Here is a 16,048-nt window from a genome sequence, read left to right as displayed (position 1 = left end):
CTGGGGGGGGGGGGGGGGGGGGGGGGGGGGGGGCGGCTGTCGATCAATACAGACCATGAATTTCTGTTTTTGTTTTTTTTTGGGATGCTGGTGTGCCGCAGGATTTTTTTCAAGGTTAAAGTGTGCCGTGGCTCAAAAAAGGTTGAAAAACACTGGGTTAGACTACTGTAACGGCCTGCTCACCGGCCTCTCCAAACGAGCTGTAAAACAGCTTCAGTACATCCAGAATGCTGTTGCTCGAGTCCTGACCAGAACCAAGAAGTATGATCACATTAGTCCTGTGCTCAGGTCTCTGCACTGGCTCCCTGTACCTGAAAGAATAGACTTCAAAGCAGCTCTGCTTGTGTACAAGTCTCTCCATGGCCGAGCACCAAAGTACATCTCTGACATGTTAGTGCCATATGAACCATCTCGTACTCTGAGGACCTCAGGGGCCGGCCTCCTGTTGATTCCCAGAGTCAGAACTAAACAAGGGGAATCAGCGTTTCAATATTCTGCAGCTAAAATCTGGAACAGCCTCCCTGAAGTCGTAAGACAGGCCTCTTCTGTGTTCATGTTCAAATCTAGACTTAAAACATTTCTGTTTAGCCGTGTATATGACTGAAAGGTCCTATCTGCACTTTTCTTTCCTTTCCTTCCTTTATTTTTAAATCAATTTTCAATTATTATTTTTTTTTCTTTTCTTTTAAAGTAAATTTTACGTTGATTATTTCTATGATGTATTGTGATTTTAATGCATTTTTCTGTTTTGTGAAGCACCTTGAATTACTTTGTGTACGAATTGTGCTTTACAAATAAACTTGCCTTGCCTTGCCTTGCCTTGCCTAAACACAAAACTGTGCACAACACTGCATAATAAGATGTACAGTACTGATCAGTATAAGTAGGTATAAAGGCTATCAATGCGAAAGTCTGGTTGAAGAAAGAGGCAGAGCTGAAAAAGGATAGAGCTTACAAGACAATCGACATCACTGACTTCATTGTACTCCACCAATATGTCAAGAGGTGAGTCAAGGATTTAAACGTTGAGCTACATTAGCAGTGTTTATGCTTTTAAAGTGTGCGAAAAAGGTTTTTCTTCCCCCATCAATGGATTTTCAGGCTACTTTGAACAAAAACCTCCAAGTCCTACTCTGATAATCTATATCTAAACGTTCACAGTGGTCTTTTAATTATGGTTATGCTGTTTTAAGCCAAATTTTTAAAAACGGTCGTTTTCTATGAAAGAGCAGCAGTACGTCCTTGGAATCACTGCTAAGCTGTGTCCGTTGGCACGGTGTAACCCTGCCAACATTTCCCATCATCAATCTGTTTACACGCTCTCCTGCTAGCTTATGGCCCCGTACATCCCCAACCTAACATTACTGGTGCAACAAAAATGGCAAGCAATTTTGGAGCTACCCAGCCGTACAATTTTGCACCAGATGCCAGCTCTGTAGCACCTATGTCACAGCTACAAGCTTTTTCAAACAGCATTTTTTAATTTGCTCCTAATTCACAACTATTTAAATATAGAAATACTTAGAAATGCAGTTTTAAGCTTAGTTTTCTTTATATTTGTCCTCCATCATGAGAAAAATGCCACAAGAACATGTTAAAAAAACACATTTACATAACACACAGTTTTTGGTTATCAGAAGTCAGTTAGTTAAATCATCTGTCCATCAAGCAGAATGAGGTTAAGCCAGTCAATGTCAACTTATCAAAGTAGTCCGTAAAAGCAGGCATTCAAACAGAATTCCTAATACAGGTATAAAAAACTAACATTTTCGTATATGTGAGCAACACAGCAAACATGCAAGCATAAATGGAACGTGTTATGCTAGATTTTTAGTTAAGAAAACAGGTGCATGAGCCATCTGGTGCCAGACAATCAGAACAATCTGTAAATAGCCATTCTGTACTTAAAGTCGATTTTGAAATGATTCCAAATCCACTAAAGCAGTCATTCTGGCACAAACCCATGCAGTTTTATATATGGCATCCACAGTTAAATCAGACGAGACTGAAAAAAGATAGCAATGGTGGGATAAAAAAAAAGTTTATCCGTGTCTTATTTTTTCCCATTTTTAGATCTTCATTAAAGCTTGGTATACAACTTCAGTTCCAGTTTTGCAAACTTTAATCCCCGAGTGACTTCTTAAAGCTATAGAGTCAACAGCTATCAACCATTTTCCCCTCCAAATACAGTCCTATGCCTGCAAATAAAAAGCCCCTCATTAAAAGTGTGATCTGCACCCTGCTCACACACTTGGAGTTGAAAATGGACGTGGCAGGAAGTTACATGGCAAATCAAAATCTTGCAGAAAGCGTAAATGGCAAGCTAATTACCAAAGCGCAGATAAGGTGAGAAGGTGATGGACACAGACACCCTTTGCTGAATATAGATCGTAGGACTTACATTGGGTGGTCTTAATTAAGCAGACATCCAAAAATGTGTCCAGTGTGATCTTATATGAACTAGGTTATCCAATTATCTGATAACTTATTGTGACATCTTTCACTATTTCTATAAAAACGTGTGCATTTTCTCACAAACGTTTTAAATGGGAGATTATCCAATTAAAATAGTCCGTTTAACATCGTTAAATGCCTTAAGTTAGAGATGCTTTCATTCTTTTAAGGCTAAAAACAAATATTGAAACATCCGCATTCAAGCCTTTTTTATTTGAATAGTAAATAAGGACTTTAACTAGATAAATCTAAAAAGAGTAGCAGGGGAATGTGGAGGTGTGTGCATGTATATTCACTGATGTTGTAAACAATCATGCTTTTGCACGGGTTCCACTGAAAGCCACTTGAAAAATGGTGAAGTGGCAACAAAACGCTACTCTGTGCATCAATACAACTGATTACCATCCCATTTTCCTTTGCCTGGAATCAATCCCCCCACCCCGAAAATGAGCAATACACAGAAGCATCTTGAGCATTTCTGAGATGGCTTAGAACCCTTACATGAATCCGGACTTTCAAAAGCTTGTTTACCCGCAGCTTCAGTCACAGACTGATGAACGGCATTTCCAAGCCAAAGCCTTGTAACTGGGTGCACCCTATGTTTCTGTCAACTCTTGAATCTGTCTACTGGTATGTCATGTGGAAAGGTCAAGGTGGTTTTTCCACCTTGGAAAGTGGGGGGGGGGGGGGGGGGGGGGGATCAAACACCCATCAAATGGTTTCTGCAGATGTAAAATATATCAACTGCAACGGCCAGTTGGGGATTCAAAAAATTTAGCTGGTAGAGTGGAAAAGATTTGCCAGCAATCAGACATTTTCTATGAGAATCAAAGGAAACATTGCCTGCTTCTGTTTAACTGGATATTTGCTTCTGCGAGGTTTTACTCTACTTGGAGGGAGTGTCTTCCCCTATGGAGGTAAGTCACAATTTAACAGAAAAACAATCCAGTAAATTAGAAGCAAGGAACTCCAACAAGTTTCATAACTCTGGCAAGTGTTGTCTGCCTCCGCTTACTCCTGGGTTTGAAGATCTAAGATTACAACTGGCTCAGTATCCAATAAAATTTAACGTATCTACTGTGGGAGCAGCAGGAAGTTAATTTCACTCATTTCACCCGATATGCGACCCTGGAAGATGTAGTAGGCAAAATGAAGAAGGTGAATGGGAGTGGGGGAGTTGTGAAAGAAAAAAAAAAAGAACGCCAGATAATGAGATTAAGGAGGAAATTACAAGGACCAAGAGGCTTATGCACAAGGTAGTGGGAAATAGAGAGATTGTAAAACAAGGGTAGTGGGGATGATGCGAAAGAAGCAAGTAGAGAGGGAAATACAAGAGGATTGAGAGATGAATGAACAAGCAAGGGGGGAGAAAAATTGTAAATGGAGAGCGGAATGAATGAGGGGCCTTCATACCAATACAAGCACTCTAGAAATGTTAAGTGACCCAAGTCAAAATCTAATTTCCAGTAATGAGTATTCAAATCGAGCGATTACATGGTGTTACGTTACAGAGCAAGAAGGAAGTGGAGCCCCTGGTGACTTCATGATGGCAGTGGTCATTTTCTGGGGACTGTCTTGGGAACATTTACACTGAACCACAAACAGGGAAGATCTTACAATGTAACTAGACAGTTTTTTGTGTTCACTATATGTCCACATATATGAACTTAACTGGCATCCCATTCATAGTGTACAAGATGCTGAACCCCACATTGCTCCTGGTGGTTACAGGTTGGCGTCAATGTTCATCAGTGTGTGAATGTGTGTGTACATGGGTGAATGAAACTGTGTCTGTAAAGCACTTTGTAAAGCGTTATATAAGTATACGCCATTTAACATTTACCATAGTCTTTGGAGTCTAAAATCATGGCACTCCCCCCATTGCAGCTATAACAGCTTCAACCCTTCATAGATGACTTTCCACAAAGTTTATGGCTGTGTTTTTTGGAATATTTGGACCATTCTGGCAGAAGTGCATTTGTGAGTTCAGACACTGATGTCAGACAGAAGGTCTGATTTTCATTCCTCACTTTACTTTTCCCCCATCAGGTTGAGGTCTCAACTCCATCCTGGCCAGTCAAGTTCTTTCACACCAAAATCACTCTTTTGGTTCAGCGCACTGTCTTGTGGGGTCCAGATGACCCCACACCCAATGTTAAAGTGCCTTGAATAGCACAAGGGTTAATGGATCTTGCATGGTGCACTAATCCGAAATGCACCTTCTCCAAACAGTTTCCTTAGAATTATCCAAAATTCACTGATTTATTCAACCCAAAAGAGCTCTTTATCCTGCGACTCAGGTCCCAAATCCAGCTTCTATGGAGCAACATCCCACCACAATCCCCTTCCACCAAACGTCACACTTGGTACAATACAGCCAGCCAACTACTGTTCTGGAAACTGCAAAACCAAGATACATTCATAGGATTTCTAGATAAAGAATTGAGATTTGACACTCCAGAAAGCATGCCTTCTAGAGTCTATTAATAGCATGATTTACTGCATCCACCTAGCTGTAGCTGCTTGGTAGGCCAGCACAATATATCACAAATTTATCGTTATCACGATATCAAGCTGTGCAATACCCATATTGCAAAAGACGGTTAAAATTCCAATTAATGATTACCTTAAATGTGCTAAAATTTTCTTGAAGTATTTAACTAATTGAATAAATCCATTTATGCTTTTGACCAATCAGATGGACGCCTTCACGTTGTTAACCAATCGGATAGAGCCCTTTTAAGTTAGATGTTTGCCTCCTATGTAGATGAGGGTTAAGTCTTACTTAAATTATGCTGTTGCAGTGAAATGGAAATTATGTTTTTGGCTGTTTTGCTATTTGTTCATGTATTGCAAGTTACCTCGTCATCGCAATATTGATAGCTAATTTCACATATTGCAAGTTTTCCTCATATCGTGCAGCCCTAATGTTTGGTTAATGAGAACCCTTGTCATGAAGCTCCCTACGCATTGTTCCTTAGCAAACCTAAGGCCACATGACTTTTGGAGACCAATAGTACTCGAGTGCAAAAAGATGCAGATCTCTGTGCCCTCTTGGTCTCAGCATCCTATGACACCACTTGTTTGGTCTACAGGGTCTACCACTTTATGGTTGAGTCGTTTCTCCCATTTGCCTTCCTTTTGTCATTACACTACTGACAGTTGTCTGTGGAATATTAATTTATGTATATAGTAACATTTATAGGGTCAGGATTCAATTGAATCTGCAGTTGGATCCAGTTCAATATTAATATTTGAAGGCAAATCAATCCATGGTTTTAATGACTTTAATCGCATCTTTTTTGTAAAAATCGATTTAATTTGATAAGAAAAAACATTTTCAAATGCAGCCCTAAAACAACATCAACCATTTCCTGAATTACTAAACAATCATCACACCAAAATGATGCCTTACAAGCCCTCAGGACTACACTCGATGTTGTTGCCCCCCGAAACCTAAGTTCGTTAGACAAAACCGAGTAGCACCGTGGTTTAACGCTGAAACATGTTCTCTTAAACAAGAAACCCGTACATTGGAAAGACCGGTTCAGGGTCCGGTTCAGAGCAGTCTCTGAATACCTGGAGACATAGCCTATTAAATTATAAAAAAGCTCTGCGTAGAGCTAGAACCCAGTACTATTCAACCTTAATTTCAGAGAATGGAAATGATCCAAGATTTTTTATAGCACTATTGCTAAATTAACTCGCAGTCAGAGCTCAGTAGAACCAAATATTCCTGTTTCTCTCAGCTCTGATAATTTTCTTACATTTTTCCATAGTAAAGTCTTAAATTTTAGACATAAGTTGAATCAAGTTATTCCTACTATCAGCCCAGAGCAGGCTGAAGTGGTAGAAGTGAAGGCATCCATAGAAACCTCTGTAACATTAGACTGCTTCACTGCTGTGGATCAAGCGGAAATAGCATCAATTATTATGTCCTCCAAATCCTCAACCTGTCTGTTAGACTCAATTGCCACAAGACTTTTTAAAGAAACCTTTCCCCCAATTAATGATTCCATATTATCGATGATAAATACCTCTCTGGAAACAGGTTATGTGCCACAGTCTTTTAAATATGCAGTTGTTAAACCTCTTCTGAAAAAGCCCAGTTTAGATCCTAGCAACTTGGCCAACTATAGACCAATATCAAACCTCCCTTTTATTTCTAAAATCCTACAAAGAGTTGTAGTAGTTAGGCAGCTTTACCGCCACCTACAGGACAATAGCCAGTTTGAAGACTTTCAGTCGGGGTTTAGACCTCACCACAGCACCGAAACTGCACTAGTAGAGTCTCTAATGACTTGTTATTGGCTTCAGAAAAGGGCCTACTTTCTATTCTGGTCCTGTTAGACCTCAGTGCAGCCTTTGACACTATCGACCACAGTATTTTACTCCAAAGGTTAGAGCATGACATGGGGATCAGAGGATCTGCCCTCCAGCGGTTTAAATCCTATTTATTCGATAGGTATCAGTTCGTTAATGTAAACCGACATTCCTCTCAGTGCACTCGAGTTAACTACGGAGTCCCACAGGGCTCAGTTTTAGGACCCATCCTGTTTATGCTTTATATGCTACCCCTAGAAAACATAATCAGGAAACACAGCATTAATTTTCATTGTTATGCCCATGATATGCAGTTGTATTTATCCATGAAACCTGACCAGAATGACAATATACAGAAACTGAATGCCTGCATCAGAGACATCAAGACCTGGATAACAATTAATTACCTCCTCTTTAACCCAGAAAAAAACTGAGGTCATTATACTAGGTCCAAAAACCTCAGAGATGCTCTGTCTGCTCAGATAGCCCCCAATTCCACAGTTAGAAACCATGGGGTTTTATTTGACCAGGATTTATCATTTAAGGCTCACATATCTCAGGCGTGTAGAACTGCCTTTTTTCACCTGCGGAATTTTGCTAAGATCAGAAATATACTTTCTAAGAGTGATGCTGAAAAACTCATCCATGTGTTTGTTATGTCTAGGGCTGGATTACTGTAACTCTTTGTAAGCAGCGTGTCCTAAGAGTTCTTTAAAAAGTCTCCAGCTTGTTCAGAACGCAGCAGCTAGATTGTTAGCAGGAACTAGGAGAAGATATCACATCACTCCTGTGTTAGTTTCACTCCATTGGCTCCCAGTTGATTCCAGAATCAAGTTCAAAATCCTCCTGTTAACCTATAAGGCCTTACATGGTATGGCCCCATCCTATATCAAAGACCTCATTGTCCCTTACCATCCAAATAGAACACTTCGCTTCCAAAATGCAGGACTGCTTGTGGTTCCTAGAATTAGTGAAAGTAGAGTTGGAAGTAGAGCGTTTAGCCACTAAGCCCCTGTTTTATGGAATAAGCTACCAGCTTATGTGAGAGAGGCCGACACAGTTTCTACATTCAAATTTAGATTGAAAACGTTCCTCTTTGGACAGGCTTATTATCAGACTAGTTAGTATTCTGAGATTAGTTAACTTAATGTAAATGTGTTTAAATAAAACTTAATAACTATAACAATTAGTTCTTAGCAGGCTGCTAGAAGTTGAAGCTGGGGTAACTATGGTGCACTGGGGTTCTGTCCTCTTTTCTCATCTACTACTACCCTCCTTCTCTCCTCTATTCTTGATCATTATTCATCATCTAGTTCCCTCTCTTTGGTGCAGTACTGTCCCTCTTTTCCCTCTCCCTTCCTGGGGAGTGGGAGTGCTCCTGTACCTTACCATGAACATCGTCTTGGGTTCGCCTCTACTACTGCTCCGACACCTGGCTGTGGATCCTCCCTCTGGCTCGCCTCTGCTCTGTACCTGACCGTGTACCTCGTCTTTGCTCCTGCTCCTCCACTTGGCTGTGGATCCTGCCTCCGGCTCGTCTCTGCTCTGTACCTGACCGTGTACCTCGTCTCTGCTCCTGCTCCTACACCTGGCTGTAGATCCTGTATCTGGCTCGACTCGCGCCCCTGACTGTCCCCCCAATTCCGTCTGCATGAAGCTCGTCTGCTGGACTTTAAATATGTAGTTGTAGAGTTAGATAAGGTAATTATTCTCTATGAGTTCTAGTAGTCGCCTGTCCGTCCTGGGGGAGGATCCCTCCTTCATGTGGGCACCCCTGAGGTTTCTTGGTTTTTTCCGGAATCCGTTTTTTTTTAGGAGTTTTTACTTACCGCGAAGGGGGGTCCAAGGGCAGGGATGTCCAGTTTAGTTTAGTCAGTTTGTTAGTTCCATTTATGATTTTCCTATTGAATTCTATGTCTGCATGATCCTTTTGATTTTATCTTTAACTTTTTCAATTACCTATACGAAGCCCATCAAGACGACTGTTGTTGTGAATTTGGGCTATACATATAAAATTGCATTGAATTGAACCAAAAACCTTAGTAATAATAGTATTGAATAGAAAAAAAGGGTGTTTGAGAAGATGAAGTGAGAAGCACATTGATTATTTATGACGCCCTTTCTCACCAGTTAATCAACATGGCAGTATTAACCCTATGAATCAACGAAAATATCACAGACCATCTGTCCATCTCTTTCCAACTATACACATTCCAGTGTTAAATGAAAGATAGAGGCATTTCTGTTTTTTTTATTGGATAATATTTAGAGAAATCTTTTTTTTTTAATGCAGAAATTCTCAAAAAAACACATTTTAGTTGAGGAGCATCCCAGAGAACTGAATGTTTTGGGTGCACACACTCACACAGCAGGCACACATTCACCAGGCACTTTGAAAGCAACAACTGTCACTGATTTTCCTCTGAGAGCAACCGCAGGGTCAGCTGAACAGCTGTTCATCCTCCTCAGCCAATCAAACAGGAGCAGGGATCAGGAACCAAGCATAAATAAACGGCAATTAAGAAGGAAAAAATTGATCCAAGCAACCTAAATTCCTTAGTCTTTGCATGTTTTTTTTTTTTTGGTTGCTGACAATGTAAATACCTTCTATGTGCTGCTATAGATTTTTTAAACACGTCTTTAAACAAATGGTAGGACAATATAAATCCATGTTACTATTCAATGGCAATGAAAAAAAGTACAGCACAATGCCAAGTTTTTACAGCACTCACTAACATCCATATAGACTGAGCATAAATACACTAAACCCAATAATCCCTGTTTACAGATGTATTTTCATAATTATAATATTTTGAGTCTGTAGGTTATTAACAGAAATCCGTCACGAGCTTTGTAACATTGCTATTCATGAAGCACATTTCTAAACTCATAACAGTGACTGTAATTTTTGTCTTTCCACCAGTGTTGCATGAAACTAACCTGCAGCACTGCCTGGATTTTGGCAGAGACGTCAGCCTGCTCGTAAAGTTTGATGTGGTCTTCTTGGGTTCGGCTAGGACCCTGCACAGCAATCTGCTGCATGTGGGACAGCACCACGCTGTGCGCCTGGGCAACTGCCTTAAACTTCTCAAACAGGAGCTCCAGGAGATCCAGTAGCAGCCTGCAGAGGGAGACAGAGAGCACAGAAACGGCACAGCTACAGTCAGAAACACAAACATCATTCACTTGAAAGGTGAATGAATCATTGGGGAAGAAAAAACTCTACAAAAATAGGCAAAATAAATTAATTTTTGATTAAAAACATTATTACTTGTAATACAATTAGCAATATTTAGACAACAAAGACATTAAAAGATTTTTTTCTGAAAATCATATTTTTGAGGGCAAGTGTTAGACGTTGAGAAGAAGTTGAGAAACTGCATACCCAAGATATGCTGCAATTAATTGATTAAAAATCATCCATCAATTATATTCTCAAATATAGGTATATTTTAGAGTTTAAAAACAGTTTAAACTCTATTTTCACTTTATGAATGAATTACAACTCTATCAATGCGGGGTCTTTGTGGTGCATTTTATGTTTTCATTTCACTGTGTGACTTTTTGTTGTGTGTATAAAAAAAGAGAACATGTACTTTTTATGTATAATTATTTTTTAAAGTGAGATTTTTTTTTTAAAATCCTAAAGAATAACTGTCCAAATGATGAAAAAAAGCAACTAATACTAATGACAAAAATGTCATTACAGGAAAAAAAGAAAATTAATTGATAATAGGATTTTGCAGTTCCATTTGAAGTGTGTGCATCAATATCAGCGCTTTAGTCATAAATCTGCACTTGGAGGGATTGTCAAAAACCACATGAGCTGCCCAATCAGGACTCAAAACGAACAGTCACTCTCATTAGCCTTAAATGGCTGGAGCTGAAAAGGAAAGTGCAAGCAGCACTAAACTGACCTTCCCCCTGATCTGAGTGCTCCACTCCAGCTGGAAAACTCACAGTTGCCTCATCTACACTAATGTCTCAAAGCAGACGTTGATATATCCGCTTTCAGCACAAGGACTTGGCTTTCAAAGTAAAGCAAAAAAGACAGGATACATTAGTTGAGTCACTGAGTTCTTAGCGCACATATAAAAAGTGAGTTGCCACTTAATTTTAGTGGACACATTAAAGCAAAAGCACAAATATTGAGTAATATTGTGTTTGTTTTACCCAACCTCTTAGTCCCATCATTTCATATGTTACAGGGTTTCACCTGACGGATATGAAGTCTTTCAATTTCAATCAATATAACTCATTAAAAAGACTGCTCTAAACGGGACTCGAGGCTTGAGAAGCTGAGAATTCTTTATTAGTCTTTCGGTGAACTGGAGTCTACAGAACAAAGACCTCAGGTGTTGAACCTGGCATCCAGAGAAGAGGCTCAACTGCTTTGGTTTCACCTCCCACTCCTGCAACCCCCTGATCATTTTACACAGATGTGACAACAGCATTAATCACAGCTCTCGCTGTCAACTATAGTGGGTTGCAAAAATAGCTTCTTCTCGATCATGCGCAGGATTTACCAAATATTAATTTCTTGCTGTGGTTTATTGGATTAGAAAAAGGACAATTAAAATCCCATAAAGGCCTTTGAATCAAGTTCCATGTGGATACACACCCCAGTTTTCAGTATTTAAACCACAAGAACTTTCAGTCATTTCTGCATCCTTTTATTTTTTCCAACAAAATTAATACCCAAATAGTGAACTCATTTACAAAAACGTAAAAAAAAAATCTTCAAGTACAGATAATAAAGTGGATCAGGAGGATGCAGAGATAAAACTGCCCTTCTAGGCAGACAAGCCACCCACAAACACAAGTGAAAGCAGTGTCGATCATCTATGCATCACATCCATCTGTGTATCACAGTATCATATTCTGTTTTCAGAAAAGAGAAAATAAAAGATAGTGAGCTGGGATGGAGCAGAGTCAGAATAGGAAGGCGTAAAGACAACATAGAGATGAGATGGATCTTTTTGCTAGAAGCCATTTGAGTTGGCTGACTGTCACTACATCACAGCAGCGTTGAGTAAATGTTATTAATGGACTGAGGGGAAGAACAAATCACTGTGATCTACAACACCATGAACATTCATGACAAGTGTGATTTAATATGGTGGACTTGCTAAAAAAAAACAAAAAAAAAAACACCTTAAGCGCAGAAAAATGCAAATATCAACCAGCAACAGAGGACAAAAAAGCAGATCTAAAGACACAAATATGACACGACCTCCTCACTTTCTACCGTCTTCACCTCATTTTTTGCACCCACAACAGACAGAAACCTGGAAGTGCAAACAACCTAGTCCTTCTCATTATCTCCCCGTGGAAGCCTTCCTGAGCCATATTGTCAGTTCTTTGAGACCTCACGTCTCATTTCCCCCTCAGGATCGAAGCTGACACGCCGGGCCGACGAACCGTCAGGAGAACAGTCTCTAACTAACTGACCAGCAGCAGGAAGGAGTGTGTGCGATTCATTTTACAAGGGCAAGAGCAACATCCAAATTAAATTATCATTAGCCCGCTTGTCAGTCAAAGATCATCAAATTACTGTAAATAGTGGCCCGTCGAGTGTTGAAAGAATGTTCTTGAAATAATGAGTGAGTGTGTCAGGTCATTGTGCTGCACACAGAAAAAGGACATGCAGAACAAAAACCGTTTTCAAACAGACTTGTCTGTGTTAAAGCTCTAATGATCACTCTACTGAGCAGAAAAGAGACAAAGGAGTCCACATTTGGCTTTTGAAACAAAATCTGATGCGTCTTTGGTACAATAAAACATTCTAACAGTGTCAGCTCTAAAGGGTAAAGTACCTTGATTGTTTCTTAAAAACAAAGGTAATACGTAAACTACAATAAAAGGTCTAAGAAACCTGATTAATTTGCCAGTTAAATAACCATCATAGTGAGAATTCTTTGGTTTGCCATGCAATGAAAACCAGCTACTTCAAGAGAACGGTTAACAGCTAAAACCTTGAAGTGAGAACCACTACTCTTCCAGCTGTAAAGAGTTTAAGTGTTGCCTGCTGGTCTGCAGTGCAATAAAATAGCATGCAAAATTTAAGACCATTGTTTCCTCCAAATACTACGCTGGAGCAAGTTTCCACAGCAACAAGCATCGACTTTCTAAGGCCAACACACAAAGAATTACGGTAGCAGTGTATGCATCCATAGGCCTTCAACACCAACAATTATCAATGAGACTTGCAGAGCTAAAAGGTGGACCTCTACACTGAGGTCAGACGTGGCTGGGCAGGAAGCAGAAGAAACAATGCAGATGAGGCGGGAGAGAAGATCTCTGACAGAAAAAAAGACACGTTCCTCCTAAACGGTTCAGGATCAGTGGACTGAGACGCTCAGGACTGCACTCTGTTTGTGTATGTCTGCAGCCTCTGACACCACTGCTTCTAAATGGTGGCAGCCCTATAAGGCAGGTGTGAAACGGTGTGTATGGGTGTGTTTAAGCATGACACAGCTATGTTTAAAGCAGCAGACGCTCTGTTTTCATGGTCTGGAGCAGGTGGGTTTCAGCTTCAAGCCTTTACTATGTCTCACACGTGCTTGACTGTCTGAATACGAACTCTCTGGGACTGCATTCAAAACGTACTGTTTCCTGCCTCTTCAGTTAGGTGTAAATACATCTAGAAAGACCCACCGAAAAGGAATACTCATAATGAGCTTCAGTGTTTTGGTAAGTTAGTACGCTGATAAACCAGTTCCTCAACTTTATCAACCTGGAAAATGGAATCAAACATGAGTACAGAAACAAAAAAAAGAGGAAGAGGGCAATGGGCTTTCACAATGAACAACACTGGTATTTAGCCAGCACTAACATACTGCCCTTTTCAATCTTCTATCTTCTAAATGGCAGCAATGCTTCTTTATTAAAATGTAGCTTTCATTTATCAACATGAATGCTTAAAATTTTCTCATGATGGTGATCTACCGACTTTATCTCCCTTTTTGCAATTCATGCATCATATTTTTTCGACCATAAGTCGTACTGGAGCATAAGTTGTACTTTTGGGAAAAATGTATTTAAGAAGATACAGAAACAAAAACGGACATTTAATTTTGAAAGGCAAATAATAATAAATGAATAGATAATTCACTGACAATATGTACACTTCACTACCACGTTGATCCTTTTTTAATGTTCATGAAAACATAGGAGGAATCTTTTATATTAGCATTTGAACAATAATCAAGATAAACGTATAATTAAGAAAATGCTAACATGTCAACTACTTCTTTCACTTTTGGCTTCTCCCATCAGGGGTCGCCACAGCGAAACAACCCTCCCACGAGGATGAGTCGTATGGTTAACTTGGCAATGTTTTACGCCGGATGCCCTTCCTGACGCAACCCTCTCAATCCAACCGGGCTTGGGACCGGCACAGCAGCAGAGGAGGGAATAGGAAGCAGCCCGGAATCGAATCCTGGTTTCACGGACGGAAGGCGCCGCAAACCAGCACGAGCTAAACCGGCCCCCGTAAATGCTAACAAGTCAACTTAACTCTTTAAATCACTTCAAATCACTAAATCCACTGAATTCTTCATCTTCTGAGTCGCTTTGGAACAATTTCTCCAAGATGGACGCAAAAATGAGCAGCGCCGATTCTGCGTTGCTGTCCGTCGCAAATACTGATATACAAACCCACAGCGCCCTCTAGCGGCTGTTGCTATTTGTTTTTTGGTTTTTTAAATCACAGAAGTCACGCCTAAGTATGAAATGCAAAAAAAATGCAACTTATAGCCAGAAAAATATGATAATAGTTATCATTAAACTTCTGTATGCTCATTTTCTGCTTCAGTCATTCATTTCTAATCTAATGGTTCTTCTGTCTTTCTGCTTTTACCGCACCTTGGCTGGCTCTCTTGGGCAAGGTTCTCCCCCCTCTGGTAGGCATGGTCAGCTATCTGGGTGGTGGACCTCTTCACAATCTGCTTCAGCTCCGGCTCCAGTCGCTCCATTATGGCTTTGATAGTTTCAGGGAGTTTCTTCAATTTAGCCAAAGCCTGAAGAAAAAAAAGGAATGAATCTCAGATCCACATTTAAGCGCCACCCCTTTGCTTAAACCAAGCTTTTTCTTTTAAAGGCTAATAAAGGAAAGGCAAGAGTCTAATAACACTTCAAAGTAATTTGACTTTTCATTCCTTCGTTTTTCACAGATCATCCCAACCCTTAAATATGAACTCACAATTAGAGATACGAACAAATGGTAGGGCTCTGAAGTGGAAATGGGATTTACACAGACACAAATATCGAGTATCCAAATACTTGGATATTCACGATCTGTTACAGAAAAATACAGAATGAATATTTGTGATGTCCAGGATTGCTGATTTCCTATCTTTATAAATATAGCAGAGGATAGTAGAAATACGCTGCAGGCAAATCAACTGTCGCTCTAAAACTACAGAATTATGTTTGATTTAAGGTATATAAACTAAACAAACTGTACACGCTACAGTCAGAGGAAGTAAACAAACCTTCAAAGTAAAGTGCTTTTTGTAAATGAAAACAACAAGACTGAAGTTCAGTTTTCTAAAAAGAAATTCTGAAAAAAACTGATTTTGTTTTAAATATAGCTGACAATTTGAATAAAATATTAATGAATGTAAAATTAAGAATATTACAAAAATCAATTATTTGACATTATATGATTGTCTGCTAGCATGGCGGAGAAGCCGCACCGGACCTTGTCTTCTTGTCATCTATCTATCTATTGAACTTTATTTTTTACCAAAATATCGTTAGGGATACATTGACTATCAGTAACTGCAGTCAGTCAAAGATGAAAGTAGAAATAGAAAATGATTGATGTTAAATAGGGCTGCACGATTTGAGGAAAACCTGCGATGTGCGATATTAGAGATTATTATTGCGATAACGTTATAATTTGCGGTATATAAACAGATAGCAAAATACCCAAAAACAACGTGAAGGCATCCATCCGATTGGTCAAATGCATAAAGGGATTTATTTGATTCGTTAAATGCCTCAAGCTTGCCATAATATTGTTTTAACACATTTAAGGTTTACGATTTATTGCGATTTTTGCCGTCCTTTGCGTTATTGATATTGCAGAGCTGGATTTTGCGATAATGGTAAATTTGCTGTATATTGTGCAGGCCTAATGTTAAATGATCCAAAGGAACAGTGACATTCATGTTTTGTTCACTGCTGAAGTTGACCAGGAGGATGACAGAAAACCTTTGGAGGTTGTGACATTGTTTAAAGCGATAAATACCTTTTCTTTCGTTGA

The 16,048-nt window shown here is 39.6% G+C and overlaps 1 protein-coding gene across 1 annotated transcript in view; it reads right to left on the bottom strand.

Annotated features, from left to right (window-relative positions):
* Nucleotides 1-16,048, bottom strand: part of exoc4 (exocyst complex component 4) — a 137,975-nt gene that overhangs the window by 110,227 nt on the left and 11,700 nt on the right. The window contains exons 7-8 of the mRNA XM_011491137.4: nucleotides 14,644-14,798; nucleotides 9,718-9,898 (exon numbers count right to left, since the gene is read on the bottom strand). Of these exons, the coding sequence (XP_011489439.1) occupies nucleotides 9,718-9,898; nucleotides 14,644-14,798 (336 nt within the window). The remainder of the gene's footprint in view (nucleotides 1-9,717; nucleotides 9,899-14,643; nucleotides 14,799-16,048) is intronic.

The sequence above is a fragment of the Oryzias latipes genome, chromosome 23 (assembly GCF_053564925.1).
Source record: "Oryzias latipes strain Hd-rR chromosome 23, Olatipes_Hd-rR_3.1".
Taxonomy (NCBI): Eukaryota; Metazoa; Chordata; class Actinopteri; order Beloniformes; family Adrianichthyidae; genus Oryzias; species Oryzias latipes.
The sequence above is the reverse complement of the archived record's forward strand: the minus strand, read 5'-3'. Positions and strand labels throughout refer to the sequence as shown.